At 43.5% G+C, this 14,380-nt stretch overlaps 1 protein-coding gene across 2 annotated transcripts in view; it reads left to right on the forward strand.

The window, feature by feature from the left end:
- The window catches only part of LOC110394039 (vasoactive intestinal polypeptide receptor), a 110,548-nt gene that overhangs the window by 47,025 nt on the left and 49,143 nt on the right, over positions 1-14,380 (forward strand). For both annotated transcript variants that reach the window (XM_021387651.1, XM_021387650.1), the window contains one exon: positions 7,510-7,617. In XM_021387651.1, coding sequence (XP_021243326.1) covers positions 7,510-7,617 — 108 coding nt within the window. The remainder of the gene's footprint in view (positions 1-7,509; positions 7,618-14,380) is intronic.

Here is a 14,380-nt window from a genome sequence, read left to right on the forward strand (position 1 = left end):
TTCTTTCATGCTGCTAAGAATGACTCAGTCTGGGGGCTTAAGGTGAGGTTTCCTTCTCATGTCTTTGAGTCGAGTTTCTGCAAACATTTAGGAACAAAGACACCTTTTAACATTTCCTGCTGAGTCCCGGACAGTTTCTATTGAAAGCCACTACAGAGGTGCAAATCAATTCCTACAGCAAGTAACAGTGTTCTTATTGTCTCCAGCTTGTACACCAAGTGGTGAAAAATCGAATTGATCTGTCTTTCTACACGTATGGAAGTAAAGTCCAAGATAAAATTTTTCACTTAATCCTTACTCTGAGGATCCTATCTGTCTTCTGCAGTTGACCAAATCAATTTTCTGCTGAACTGGATCTGCACATTCCTCACTGAGAGAAGGGTGAAGGAGCGTGAGTGTGCTTTAGAGAGCAGAGCAGTGGTGGGAAGGAAATGCTGGGGTTTTGCATGTTCTGTCAGGGCTGTGGTTTTCCTTCAGCTGTGTGGTTTCTCTGTCACATCCTGCCCACAGCGCTGGAGTGACAGTGGGCAGTGTGACAGGCAAAAAATATCCAAATTGAATGCAAAGCCATGGAAAGCTGAAAGGGAAACTCTAAAGGGAAAGGTTTGCTCCAGAACAGGCTGTTAGTGTTGAAAAAAAAAATAGAAACACAGTGAGGTGGAGGTGGGGGAGGAGAGATGCCCAAAGGATGCACTAATATGTATGCAAGATGCAAGAGGTTGAATTTTGCAGGGAGATATGGGAGGGACTGCTGTAAAATTTAGAGGCCAAACTAGCCTCTGTCAAAACCAATCATCTACTGCAGAAAAATAAGGTACAACCATTCTGCAATTCCAAGGAAGAGAAAAATGAAGTAGAGCTAGAAATCCATCTACAAGAAGGGTTGTAAGGAGGATCTTGGAAGCTACAGGCCTGTCAACCTGACCTTGGTGCCAAGGAAGGTTATAGAACAGATCATGTTGAGGGAGATCACACGGCATGTGTGGGACAACAAGAGGATCAGGCTTAGCCAGCATGGGTTCACAAAAGGCAGGTCCTGCCTGACCAAGCTGATCTCCTATGATAAAATGACACACCTGGTGGATAAGGGAGAGGCTGTTGGCGTAGTCTACATAGACTTCATCAAAGCCTTCAACACTGTCTCCCACAGCAGAAGCTGGCAGCCCGTGGCTTGGACAGATACACTCTTTGCTGGGTAAAGAATTGAATGGAGAGCCGGGCCCAGAGGGTGGTGGTGAATGGAGTTCCATCTAGCTGGCAGCCGGTCATGAGTGGTGTTCCCCAGGGGCTGGTATTGGGGCCTGTCCTGTTCAGTGTCTTTACTGATGACTTTGATGAGGGGATTGAGAGCACCCTCAGTAAATTTGCAGATGACACCAAATTGGAAGGAAGTGTCGATCTGCCTGGAGGTAGCAAGGCCCTACGGAGGGATCTGGACAGGCTGATTGCTGGTCTGAGGAGAATGGGACGAAGTTCAATGAGACCAAGTGCCAGGTCCTGCACTTTGGCTGCAACAACCCCAGGCAACGCTACAGGCTTAGGGCAGAGTGGCTGGAAGACTGTGTAGAGGAAACGGACCTGGGGTGTTGGTTGATGCTTGACTGAGCATGGGCCAGCAGTATGCCCAGGTGGCCAAGAAGGCCAAGGCATCCTGGTTTGTATCAGAAATAGTGTTGCCAGCAGGAGCAGGAGGTGATCATCCCTCTGTACTGAGCACTGGTGAGGCCACACCTCTGCTGCTGTGTTCGGTGTTAGGCTCCTCACTACAAGAAAGACATTGAGGCCCTGGAGCATGTTCAGAGAAGGTCAGTGAAGCTGGTGAGGGGCCTGGAGCACAGGCCTTATGAGGAGCAGCTGAGGGAACTGGGTTCTTTAGTCTGGAGAAGAGGAGGATCAGTGAAGAACACCTTATTGCTGTCTACAACTCCCTGAAAGGAGGTTGTGGCGAGGTGGGAGCTGACATCTTCTCCATGTAACTCATGATAGGATGAGAGGGAATGGCCAGGAGGGGTTCAGGTTGGATATTAGGAATGATGTCCTCTCCAAAAGAGTAGTCAGGCGCTGGAACGGGCTGCCCAGTTGCGCCACTGTCCCTGGAGATATTCAGGAAACACTTAGATGTTGTTCTAAGGGACATGGTTTAGTGGTAGGTGGATGGTTGCCTAGATGACCTTGGAGGTCTTTTCCCACCTTTGTGATTCTGTGATTTTAAATGAAAAAAGGTACAAGGGAGACAGGATAGGAAACTGCTTCCATGCAAGAAATAATTAAATAGGCTAGGACACTTCAGCTTGAAAAAGAGATGCTTGAGGAGGAATATAAAAGAGGATTTTATGGTTTTCCTCCCAGGGGAAAGGGATATTGTGACTAGGTTATAAGTATTTCTGTATTCATAAAGGAACTAGGCTATTCCTAATGAAACCAGCAATGAGCAGGTTCAAAGCAAATTCAGAAAAGAATGTTCTTTCAGCAGACACTTCTGCTGTGCAATTCCTTAGCCCAGGAGGTTGTGAATGTGAAAAATTTCCATAGGCTTAAAAGCAGAATTAAATTGCAATTAATTTAAAAGATTTACGGAAGAAAAAGAATCTTTCTAGAATCTTATTATTGTTACATACCGCTTTTAAAATTTAAATTGAAAGTCATCCCTGATTCAGTAATCTGGGCTCATTGGAGGCTGGGGCAGTAGTAGTAGTAGTCCAAGGCTCATGATGGGCTTTCTGGTTTTCTCGCATGACTGAATTCATGTTTCCCACCTAGAACTGACATGTAGTTAGCAGATTATTGCAGGGACCATCATTTGGGATTTGTTTTCTTCAGTCATGCAGAAAGTTAATGCTCAACGGGGGCAAGAAAGTCAACGTGGAGGTGATTAGTTGTAATGAGTCCAAACTGGGCAAACCAGGAGAAAGCATCTAGGTGTACCTTCTACGCAGGCTGTAGTGGGAGAGTAAATGTTACCTGACAGCTAATTCACAGCCCTAACTTCTGAGAGGATGGAAAGTGCCTGCTGATACCAAATTGGAGTGAAAACAGTTTCCATTCAAAGTACACCAGGTTACCACTGGGATGGAACTGGATGATACCTTGGCTTAGCTTAACCTTTGGCTTGCTGTTATCTGCCTGTAGGTAGTGAGAGGAAAAAGAGCTCCTGAGATGTCCCAGGCAACAAGTGGGTATCTTTGCATCTGAATGTGGATTCAGAGAGCAAAACTCTAGAGGACATTTTGAAAGAAGAGACCACAAGTGATCACATTTGTTAGGAGGTGTTTAGTGTGAGTGACAGATGTGCTGAAAGGCTTTTTCTCAGACTTGTGAGTTCACCTGAGTTAAGACCATGCCTTGAAACCAGCCTACTGCCATTCATTTCTTTCCTCAGCCAAACCCAGTCACATCTGTGAGCCAAGCCAGAGCTCTGGAGATTCATGTTTATTCATGAGGAGAAGTTATTCTCTGCTGCTTCCCAGATAAACTTTAATGGTATATTTTCTGTAAGTGTAGATATAGCTCAAATAAATGTTCTTTGAGCTCTAATCTGCCAGATCTACAGACTGCCATATATCTGTGCCTCATATGAATTGTCATGTTTTGTGTTTATTAACCTTTTAAAGGGAGAGGAAATGAGGGCCTGAGCTTTGATTTACATTTAGCAGTGACAGTGGAATAAGTTATCACCTTCTGTAGCTGTGCTGGGTTGTCCTGCACTGCTGCAGCAAGGACTCTGTCAGCATCTCTGGCTGCTGTTGTGGTGGCAACCAGGCCTGGCCTGCCTGGAGGAAGAAGAACTATATGGTGGACACCACCCCAACATCAGCTTCTATTAGAGGAGGGCTCCCCAAAGCCCACAGTGTTGTGGTTGTTACAGCCCAGACACTTGGCTTGCAAAGAGGGAGTCTGAGGTGTTGGATGTGAAAATGTGAGCTCCAGCTCATGGCTGACAGCCTCCAGCTTGTTCCTTGACGGTGCTCCTTGGGCAGTGCTTCAGGAGCCTGCTTCAAGATGGAGGGAGTTAGCTGCTACTCATTACGCTAATTGCATGGCTTATAGGGAGAGGATGAGCAGTTAGAGCTGCTTATCTGAAGGGGGCTTAAAAGGCAGCTTCATTAGGGTTGTGAAGGAGTTCTCCTCCCAGCCCTCCAGAACACGATGCTTGCCTCCAGAGAGCACTTCACGAGTCTGTAAAGCACTTGATGCCTTTTTCCTCCCATGGACACAGATGACTGAAACCCTGGAAGAAGAGTGCCATCTTGTATTCAAGCTGGAGTACAATTTTGAAGTATCTGGGCTGAACCCAGATTCTTTTTCTTTCTTTTTTTTTTTTTCTTCTGCAAAAAAGTCTGCTTCAAAGACTTCTAGTTTGGACTCAGTCATAGCTCGGGAGAAGCGTGCTATTTGCCAAAGAAGCAGTAAGTGCTAAGGCTCAAATATATGCTGCTTTTCCTGCTAATGTAAAGGCTTCTGCAAAGGTCTCCCATGTAGATATTAACCAGACTAAATGCTGCTTTAACAATGAATTGTGACAAAATCTCTGTCCTGGGTGATAGGACTGTGCTCAGAATATCATGAAGCAGCTGAGGGCCTTGGGTTTGTTGGGCCCAGAGCAGAGGAGGCCAAGGGAAGGCCTCATGGCGGGCCTACAGCTCCTCGTGATGGCCTGCAGTTCCTCGCAGGGGATAGGTCCCATGCACAGGGTGCATCTATGGGCCCTTGGAAGAGGACTGATAAATAAGTTTTCATCCTTCCTGTAGATATCCAGTGCAACTGAGAGAACAACATTTACAATTAATTAATGGAGAAGCACTTAGCAATCACCAAATGTGATTTGATCCTGCCAAACAAATTGTCATCTTCCTTCCATCTGTTAAAGCCAAGTGATGCCACAGGGAAGGCAGGGATTTCCCTTCTCCAAGTCCCACTACAGCTGTTTCTACCCAGAAGTAGTTTTCTCAGATGTTGATCTGTCATGGTGATATGACTAAATCATAAAATCAGAGCCTGAGCTGGAAGGGGCCCTTAAAGGTTATCTAGTCCAACTCCCCTGTGATGCAAAGGGACACCGACAGCTCCATCAGGTGCTCAGAGCCCAGTCTCCTGAGCTTGAATGTCTCCAGGGACTGGGCACCACTACCTCTCTGGGCAACCTGTGCTGGTGCTTACCCTTATTGTAAAAAACTTCTTCCTTATATCCAGTCTTAATCTCCTCTCTTTTACTTTGAAACTGCTTTCCTTTGTCCTGTCACAACAGACCATACTAAAGAGTGTTCTCTTCTTTCTTACAGCCCCCATTTAGATACTGAATCTTGCCTGACAACCCCCTGGCCCCAATAATTTGCTGGGATATAGTCTGTAAGTTTTGGAGAAAGAAGTCAATTTTCTCTAATGCTATTTCATTAAGGCTTCTGTGTCCTGGACAGGCACAAACTTTTGCCTGATGTGGTAATGGGCTGACTGCAGGGCAAGCAGTTAGTGCTTGTGTTATTCAGTGCTAAGCATCTTGCAATTCTCAGATCTTTAGATTGTTCCAGTTCATTTAAAAGGTGAATGTCTATTCTTTGTGGTGCACATTTCAAATAAAATTATTATGAATTTTTCAAACCATTTGGGTTTTGTTCTGCCTTAGACCTAAGATGGGTGAATTGTGTCTCACTGATCTTCAGATGTCTCAAAATGAGATATTTAAACTCAAGTTACTTGTTCAAACCCTCTTCTAGTCACTGGAGAGAAGAGGACACCTCCGAAGAATGATTTGTTGGCTCTTCAGAAAACCATCCTACGGTGACATCTTTGCACATCTAAGTACTACATGCATAAGGGCAGGGATATGAACCCCACCTTTGAAACCTGGACCCTTCCAGGCAGCCAAACTAGTAGCATCAGGCAATAAGAAGCATGATGCTCGAGCTAATAGGCAGATAAGAGAGATCTTTTCAGAGGCAATAATTATTAAAGGTCCACTCTGTGTGTCTTGCAAGGTCAGTCTTGTGTGTTTTCACCTTATTTTAATCAGAGAGCTTCTGTTACAAAAACACCTATGAGATTTCTTCATGCATTACAAGTGGTGGTGATGAATGCTATCACAGAAAAAGACAAGAGTCAGAAAAATTCTCAAAGTTCATAATTCAGAACATTTAGAAAGCCATCTGATACTAACACCTTGTATTTCATTATTGTTTTGCATTATAACCTGTCCTGGGGCAATGGGTGCATGTTAATTTATTGATGGTGATGGAGGTAAAGATTGTGGAACGTGAAAGGTCCTGTCATGAAATCATCTATTTTCTAAGGGCAGAATACCTAATATCTAAATGCTGTTGGATCTGCTGGCTGTTTGGTAGCAGATAACTACAACGCTGGGAAAACTGAGCTTTGCAACAGATACTAGAAATCAGAAAATTGAATTTTAATGAATGCTGCAGAAGAGCGTGCACATAGAAGATACCGTCGGTTATTCCGCATTTTAGGCTCTGATAAACTCACCCTAGGACTTCATTTGAAAAGTTCAGTTTGCTCGTGAAAGAATGAAGGAAAAGCTTGTAAAATAACTTTGAAAGAGAGCAGAGAGTTCTTTTTCAGCTTCAAAGCATTTTTATGTGCTCCCTTTATTGATCTGAGACAGCAAGCTGCCTCGCTCTGCAGACTGATGATGACACCAGCCTTTTTCTTTGCAGAAGGGCTAAAAGATGACTTAAAGGAGGAACTGCAGATCAGGCTATAATTACTAAGAAGTGTAGCTTGGTAGTGGTTTTCATAGTTCCCTTTACTTGCCTGTAGAAAATACTTTCTTCTTCATATTCCAGTTTCTCTCGTTAGGCTGTTGACCTTAACAGCAACACTTTAGTCACATTTGGGGAAGCGCTGCAATGTAATGCGATGTGACAAATAACTGTAGAGTTGAGGTGTTAGAAAGAAGTGACTTTTAGGGAGGTCTGTTGACAACCCATCTATGTAACCCAGGCAGCAATCAAAGTGTGCGTCTGTTGAAAAGTTAAAGGGGCAAAAAATAAGGTTTTCAAGATTCTGGTATGAACTTTAAAATATGTAACACATGGAGGCAAAAGCTCATCTGAAATTGTTAATTCCTATCTGCAAACTTGTGTTGGCTTCAGTACTAATATTGCATTACTCAATCCTATGGTACATGTGTGACATCATTAATGTCTTTTGAGAAAGCAGAAATGAAAGGGCAAAATCAGAACTACGTATTACAGTTCTGCATAAAGGGTATACCTAGCTGTATTTTACCCCCAGAAGTATTTGTTATATTCAAAAAATCTTGAAAAATGTTGAATTTTAATAAATTTATAAGGTTCTTCCCTAAAGTTAGCTCTGTTTGCTACACCTGCATTCCTAGCTCGGATAGGGCTTTATGCCATCTTGCTCTCCCCTACCAAAAGATGCTTCCACCAAGACTCAGTGCACCCCTGCAGAGCTGCTGTCCTGTGCTCTATACAGCAGATATCAGGGAGTCACTCATGCTTGTTCTGCTACTAACTTTTCTCTTTTCCCCAGGTTGCAGAAGGCAATGGGACAACATCACATGCTGGCCTGAAGCGCAGGTGGGAGCGGTTGTGGTGAAGCCATGCCCGAAGTACTTCAGGTTCCTCACCACTTTTCTTGGTAAGACAGCTCATCTTGCAGAAATGCTTTTATGGCTTCACTGCCTCTAGGATTTCACATCGTATCACAGGGTGTAATCACATTATACCACTTAGAATCATGGATCGTTAAGCTTGGAAAAGGCTTCTAAAGTCACCAAGTCCAACCGCAGCCCACCCCTTCCATGCCCACCAACCATGTCCCTCAGTGCCACATCCCCACGGTCCTTGAACACCTCCAGGGACGGTGACTCCACCACCTCTCTGGGCAGCCTGTGCCAATGCATTACCACACTTCCAGAGAAAAAATTCTTCCTTATATCCAACCTGAACTTCCCCTGGTGCAACTTAAGGCCATTCCCTCTCAACCTGTCACTATTTACCTGGGAGAAGAGGCAACTTCTTGGTATAATCAGAGGGAGAACAGACTCAGTAGGTCTAAGGATTCACACGAGGTAATTACAGTTTCCAAGCCATATATAGATGCCCAAACCATTAGATCATCCTCCCCGTCTTCTGCCAGCACAATGCACTACTCTGTGCCATAGGGTGCAAAAACAGCTCCTGTGAAATCCATTAATTGAGAGATTGTGCAGCAAAAACTTAACCTATGTAATAGTAGGTTTGTTGTTCAAAATGGAAAGCTTGGCACTGTAATTAATTAAGTCTCTGACATAAAATAAACAAGCTGAAACTGTATGTCGTAAAATATTTCTCCACTGAAATGACTAACTTGACCAGTAGCCAAGAAATTAACCTGACAAATAATGGGCAGGAGAGGTTAATGGAGAAAGCAGCTTAGCACATAGGTTAGCGTATTCTGGGAAGCTTTAATTTAAAACTCAGATCTCAGGGGCAATGCAGCAACAGGAGTCTTTGCCTCTTCTAGTTTATAGTCATTATTTACTGTTTTTATTATCGTAGCTCTGCAGTCCTCCACGGAGAAAGAAGCAGTTTTGCACGGGGCATTATGCGTCAAGCTGGTAAGCCTCCACTTCCAGAGGCTTACAGTGCACACACATGATGGGCTATGAACAGGAGTAAGGATACAGTATTGTTGCTGTTTAACAGAGCAGGACACAGCACTGATTAACCAGCACACGCTGATTACATGACTTGCCCAAGGCCACACCAAAATCCTTGGCAGAGCCAGAGGGGAAAACCAAAAGTCCTGGAATCCTATCTTAGTGCTGTGATCTCTCTGCTCCAACACTGCCTGGTACTTCACTGTTACATCAACTCCCAGGGGATGCATACAGCAGCAGCTCCAATACTAGTTTAACAGACAAAATCCTTTGTGCCCTCCTCTCGTGAGTACAGCATACACTCCCTGGGCTTTAGAAACTCAGCAGTTAGTTAAACGGGAAGAATATATCTCCCTGAGAAGTTTTTCTCATACTTCATTCCAGCAGAGCAAATCAATGAGGAAAGTATGATGCGCATATACATACATACATACATATATAGATACATATTTGTATGGCATCCAAGCATCCCAGTCATTGGAGAATTAACTGGTTTTGTCAGTGGTGGCTAAGGCATGATTAAACTCATCACAAATCAACTACTTAAAGAGATCAGATGAACACTACCATGCAAATGCTTCTTTCTCCTCATTTTGTAAGGTGAAGCATGGAGACTTGCTTCAATGGAGAAAGGAGATTCAGCATTTTTTATTTCTGCTGTTTCTAATGCAGGTGTTTCTATAAGAGATAGGATTCTATCATAGAATCATAGGATATCCCAAGTTGGAAGGGACCCATAAGGATCATCAAGTCCAACCCCTGACTACACGTAGGACCTACCAAAGATCAATTCATTTGTCTGCAAGCAGTGTCCCTGTGCTCAGTGAGCTCCAGCAGCTCAGGGCTGTGCCCACTGCCCTGGGGAGCTGTGCCATGCCCATTGTCCTCTGGGGCAGAACCTCTTCCCAACATCCAACCTGAACGTCCCCTGAACAGCGCTTTAGTTGTTGCTGCCAATGGACTCGTGTATTTAGAAACAGCTCTTTGGACATCATTTGTTGCATTCTTTTGAGTGCTGTAGAAGCACAGGCACTAAACTCACAGATAGGCACGTACTTTGTAGATGCTGAGGGAGCCATTCAGTTTCCTCAGTGAGCATCCAGTGCCATTTGAGATACCCTTAGGGGATCCAAGAAATCCACGAGGTTGCTTCAACTGACACTAAGATGCTGATATTTAAGACACTCATTTCTAACACAGAATTGCATTCATGCTGATTCTAGGGTATTCCATATGACAGCCTGTCTCTGAGCATGTTTTACAGTGGTGAGGAGTAGGCTCAGTTCAGGTGACTTTTAGACACTAAGATGAGTTTAATAACATCTTAAAACTGCCTCTCTCCATTTGCAATTGAATGACTGTGGAGTGGTGGTGGCAGCCTAGATGGATCACGTCTTTACAGACAATACATGTAAGCATCTCCCTCTGTGCACAGAGAAGCTGATGCCATTTCCAAAGCAAAACCTACAGCTTTGATTTTCTCTGAGCTATGCACTTTGTACAATCATATGCATATGCTGGAAAGCGGGTATGATCATCAGTAAAGCAAGGGGAAGATTGCCTCTTGCTTTGCAGAATTTCTTGCAAAATAATGTTGTTAAAGTTTGTGAAGCCATTCTTCCTTTGTAGTAGTGAGTATCATTGAATAACTTTAAAGGAAATCAATTACCTAGTAAATGTTTATGTCTTATTCTTTGATCCCTTTGCAGTAACATGAAAGCTTAAACCAATGTTGTGAGCCGTTACATGTCTCTAAATTTAGAGCACGAAATGAGAGGGAGATTGGGAAACAAAGAGTTAAAGTGATTTTCCTGCTCAGTGGAAAATACGCTCTTCAAATGACTAATATATCTCATGGTAAATAAGGGATAAAATATCTTACGGCATTTAGAAACCTTAAAATGCCTATGATAGTTCTGATGTCATTTGACATTAAATTTTTATGCTCCTCACAAATCCAGAAGATTTTCATTATTTTATGACATTCATCAGTACCATGTGAAGGAGATGGATGAAAATATTTTTGGCACCTTTCGCTGTTAAAGTGTGCTGCTTGCTGTCTCTTTACCAGCACACTCTAGTTTCTTTTCCATACACAGAAAGTGACATTTGTAAAAAGGGATTTGTGCCCTGCAAAAGCAAATTGTCCATGCTGCACTTAGCAGTAAAAACTAGTGCTGATGTTTTTTTAAGCTTCAGCCATGACATGTAGTGGGGATAGCCAAGATTGCTGCACTCAAATCCCACTCAATGAGGGTGAGAACCTGTTCCCCTCCAGTGCTCTACATTTCCTTCTGCTGTCCTTTCCTTCATAAGTGCATTTTTCTTCTGTTCCTTGCTCCACTTCCCATCATCATGCTGAGCAAGCTTACTGACTGCAAGGACTGCAGTTCATCATTAATTCTAGTATATTCTTGTATTTTCAAGCCATCTAGAACAGGCCTACAGGTGGGTAGTACCTGCTTCTGGAGCCACCAAGTCATAGCTGTTGCCCTGAATTTAAGCAAGAACATGTGTTAATAGAGACAGGGTTTCTGCCAAATCAGCCTTGCTCCTCTCTATGTGAAACAGGTAATCAGAGGCAGCATCATCTCACCTCAGCTGTATGAAAGGTCAATATTTAATCATTTTATCATGCCCAGTGTGTGGATTTTCTTCTGAAGTCAACAGAGAGACACATCCCATCTATCCCGGAGGTGATTCTCAGTGGTTTGAATCAGCCTTTAATTTTCCCACTGCTCTGTGAAGTAATTGAGAATTGACACTTAGGATGCCAGCTGTAGGTGGGCCAAATCCCCTCATCCACAGACATTAGTAAAGTTTTCAGATTTATCTAAATAATGTAGTGTTTAATGTCATTGCAAGATTTATACCAGTATTGACTTATATTTAAAGAGCTGTATGACTGAAATTGTTCGGTCTGGAGAAGAGGAGGTTCAGGGGAGATCTTATTGCTCTCTACAACTGCCTGAAAGGAGGTTGTAGTGAGGTGTGGGTTGGCCTCTTCTCCCACATAACAGCAATAGGATGAGAGGGAATGGCCTCAAGTTGCACCAAGGAAAGTTCAGGTTGGATAGTAGGAAAAACTTCTTCACCAAAAGAGTGGCCAGGCCCTGAAATGGGCTGCCCAGGGAGGTGGTGGAGTCACCATCCCTGGAGGAGCTCAAGAAACATGGAGATGTGGTAACATGGTTCTTGGAACATGGTTTAGGGGGCAGCATTGGTGTTATGTGGACAGTTGGACTGGATGATCTTAAAGATCTTTTCCAACTGTAATGATTCTATAATTCTATGATTCTATTCTGTGTAAGGTTTACAATCTTTTAATCTTGGAGTAACTCAAGTTCTTAATAGCATTATAATTCGGAATGTGACCCCAAAGCCCTTTCCTGCATAAGTAGAGCCCCAAGACTTGCCTGAAGAATTATGGATCTTATTATGTTACAGTGGATGTAACATCCATCATGAAGATTAAGTCTTCATTTGGTTTTAGATTTTTGCATGTGCTCTATCATTTTAAATTTACACATTCATAATCTTCTGTCAGATCACTTTTTCTTTAGAATTTAAAAGACATCTTTCTCTCTGTGGCATATTTCAGTTCAGCAAATATCAGTCAAGAGCTTTTGTGTTATCTTTTGTCATTCTGTTTTTTTGGTATTGTGCCCAAAGTTATTTTAACTACTGTTTGACCCTGGGTACCTCTTGCGTGCATTAAACAAGACATGGTTCATATCATTCCTGGCCTCTGACTGATGGTCCATTAACAAATTCAGTATGATGGGCAGCAGAGATTTAACTCTGTCATCTCATTTGTCTTCTTGATTCACTTGCAGAGAGCTTTGGGAGCAGCACCCTTTCTCCATACCTCTGCTTCGAAAGACATTGACTGATCCCTTGTAGCATTATTTCACTTCATTAGGGCAGAGGCAATCAAGTCAAATCCATTGGATGTCTGTCATTTACTGTTAAGATGCAGGCCTTAATGGTGCAGTATCCAACTATCAGAGGACAGTTCTGGCACTCACACAATCCTATACAACTGCACAGAGCAAAGAGAAGAGCTCCCCATGAGATAACATGAGAATGAGCCACTTGCAGGTATTGAAGCAAGTGATCAAACACACTGCTGCATTTAGCTCTGCTCAGGTCACCTACAAGCTTGCAGAGTCCTCACATGCCCTGCAAGGAGTCCTTCAAAAACACCTGAATCCCTGCTGGCACAGGGTGAGTCTTGGGGCAGAGTATAGCCGTGTCCTGGGATAGTCGATGGAAATTTGTGGGTAGAACATGAATACACGCCAAGGGATCTGTTATAAATACACAGTTGAGAGTCCTTCCACCAAACTGTAGGCGCTTCATAGTTAAGCATCCAAACTAAACGCCTTGTCTAATTTCTCCCTCAAGTCAGTGAGAAAAAGAGGCACTTGCAAGGCATGGGTTATCCCATAGCATGTCTTAGGAAGGGATGAGATGACCTTTGGAGGTGTGGTATGGCCTCTGTGGGGAAACTGAGAGTCTGCTATAGACTAGAGTCCCTACATTTCCATGGCAAAAGCTAAGTGAGATGAACCCCAATGTTTTGCTCATGCAAAAGAGCTCTATAATGAGTAGACAAAAAAAAAATAAAAAATACAGACTCATGCTCATTTCAACAGCCTCTAAAAATGATTTTCATTTACTTGAAAAGCATTTTGATTTCCCTCTTTTGAACCAGCATTCTTTTCCTCAGTTTCTTTCCTTCTGTTCACTACCTTGCTTTTGAAACAGAACAAGTGGAGAGAGGGATGATGATTCGAAGGCATTACCGCTGTTACTGAGAACCCAAAAGAGAACCCGAACCACTATTTATTTACTACAGTGTTCATTTACAGGGAAACGAGCCATTGAGAGTATCTGTTATGCAGGTTTGCTCACTGAGAGCCCTCAGCCTCCTCAGGTACCTAGCATCCTCAGTCCCAATGTGTCTTAGAATCATAGAATCATTAAGCTTGGAAAGACCGCTGAGATCATCTAGTCCAACCATCAACCCATCACCACCATACCACTAAACCATGACGCACAGCACCACATCTCTGCATTTCTCAACCACTTCCAGGGACAGTGACTCCACCACCCCCCCGGGCAGCCTGTTTCAGCCTGCCTTCCTACCACAAAGACAAAATTGCCAGGAAACCTTCTCATTTACATGGAACTGGGCCAGGTATTTGCAGAGTCCACCCTGGAAGTCACGGGACAGGGGACAGGACAGCCAGCGCTCTTGCTCCTTGTACTGGTCAGGGCAGCCTCCAAGCACGGTTTAACATCCATTTTGCTCATTTGTCACAAGAACAGAAGTCCCAACTCAGAAATCATTGCTGGATTGCTCAGTTTCCATGGATCAGCGGAGATCTTTTTCTCTGCATTAAAGAGTGCACCCTCTGCATTAGCAAGCTCCAGCAATGTGCGCTGGTGTAACTGACTGAAGAAACAGGTGGCTATCTGCATGTACGGCTTATTTATGGCTTAGTCTTGCTCAAGACCTTTGAGATTTGTTTGCAGCTGGGATGTCATGACACATTTGCACTGCTCCTCTGAAGGTCTGGCGCTGAGAAGGTCATGTACACCCAGTGATACCAGCATGCACTGTTGTGTTGTGAGATCCTCACATTGAAAGCCTCCTGTCAGCCAGTGCCTTGTGGGGTTAATACCTCCACCTACACAGAACTGTGCATTTTATTCTTGTAAATATTTCCTGGTATACTAATGATTGCGATGTCT

The sequence above is a fragment of the Numida meleagris genome, chromosome 2 (genome assembly GCF_002078875.1).
Source record: "Numida meleagris isolate 19003 breed g44 Domestic line chromosome 2, NumMel1.0, whole genome shotgun sequence".
NCBI classification, from domain to species: domain Eukaryota; kingdom Metazoa; phylum Chordata; class Aves; order Galliformes; family Numididae; genus Numida; species Numida meleagris.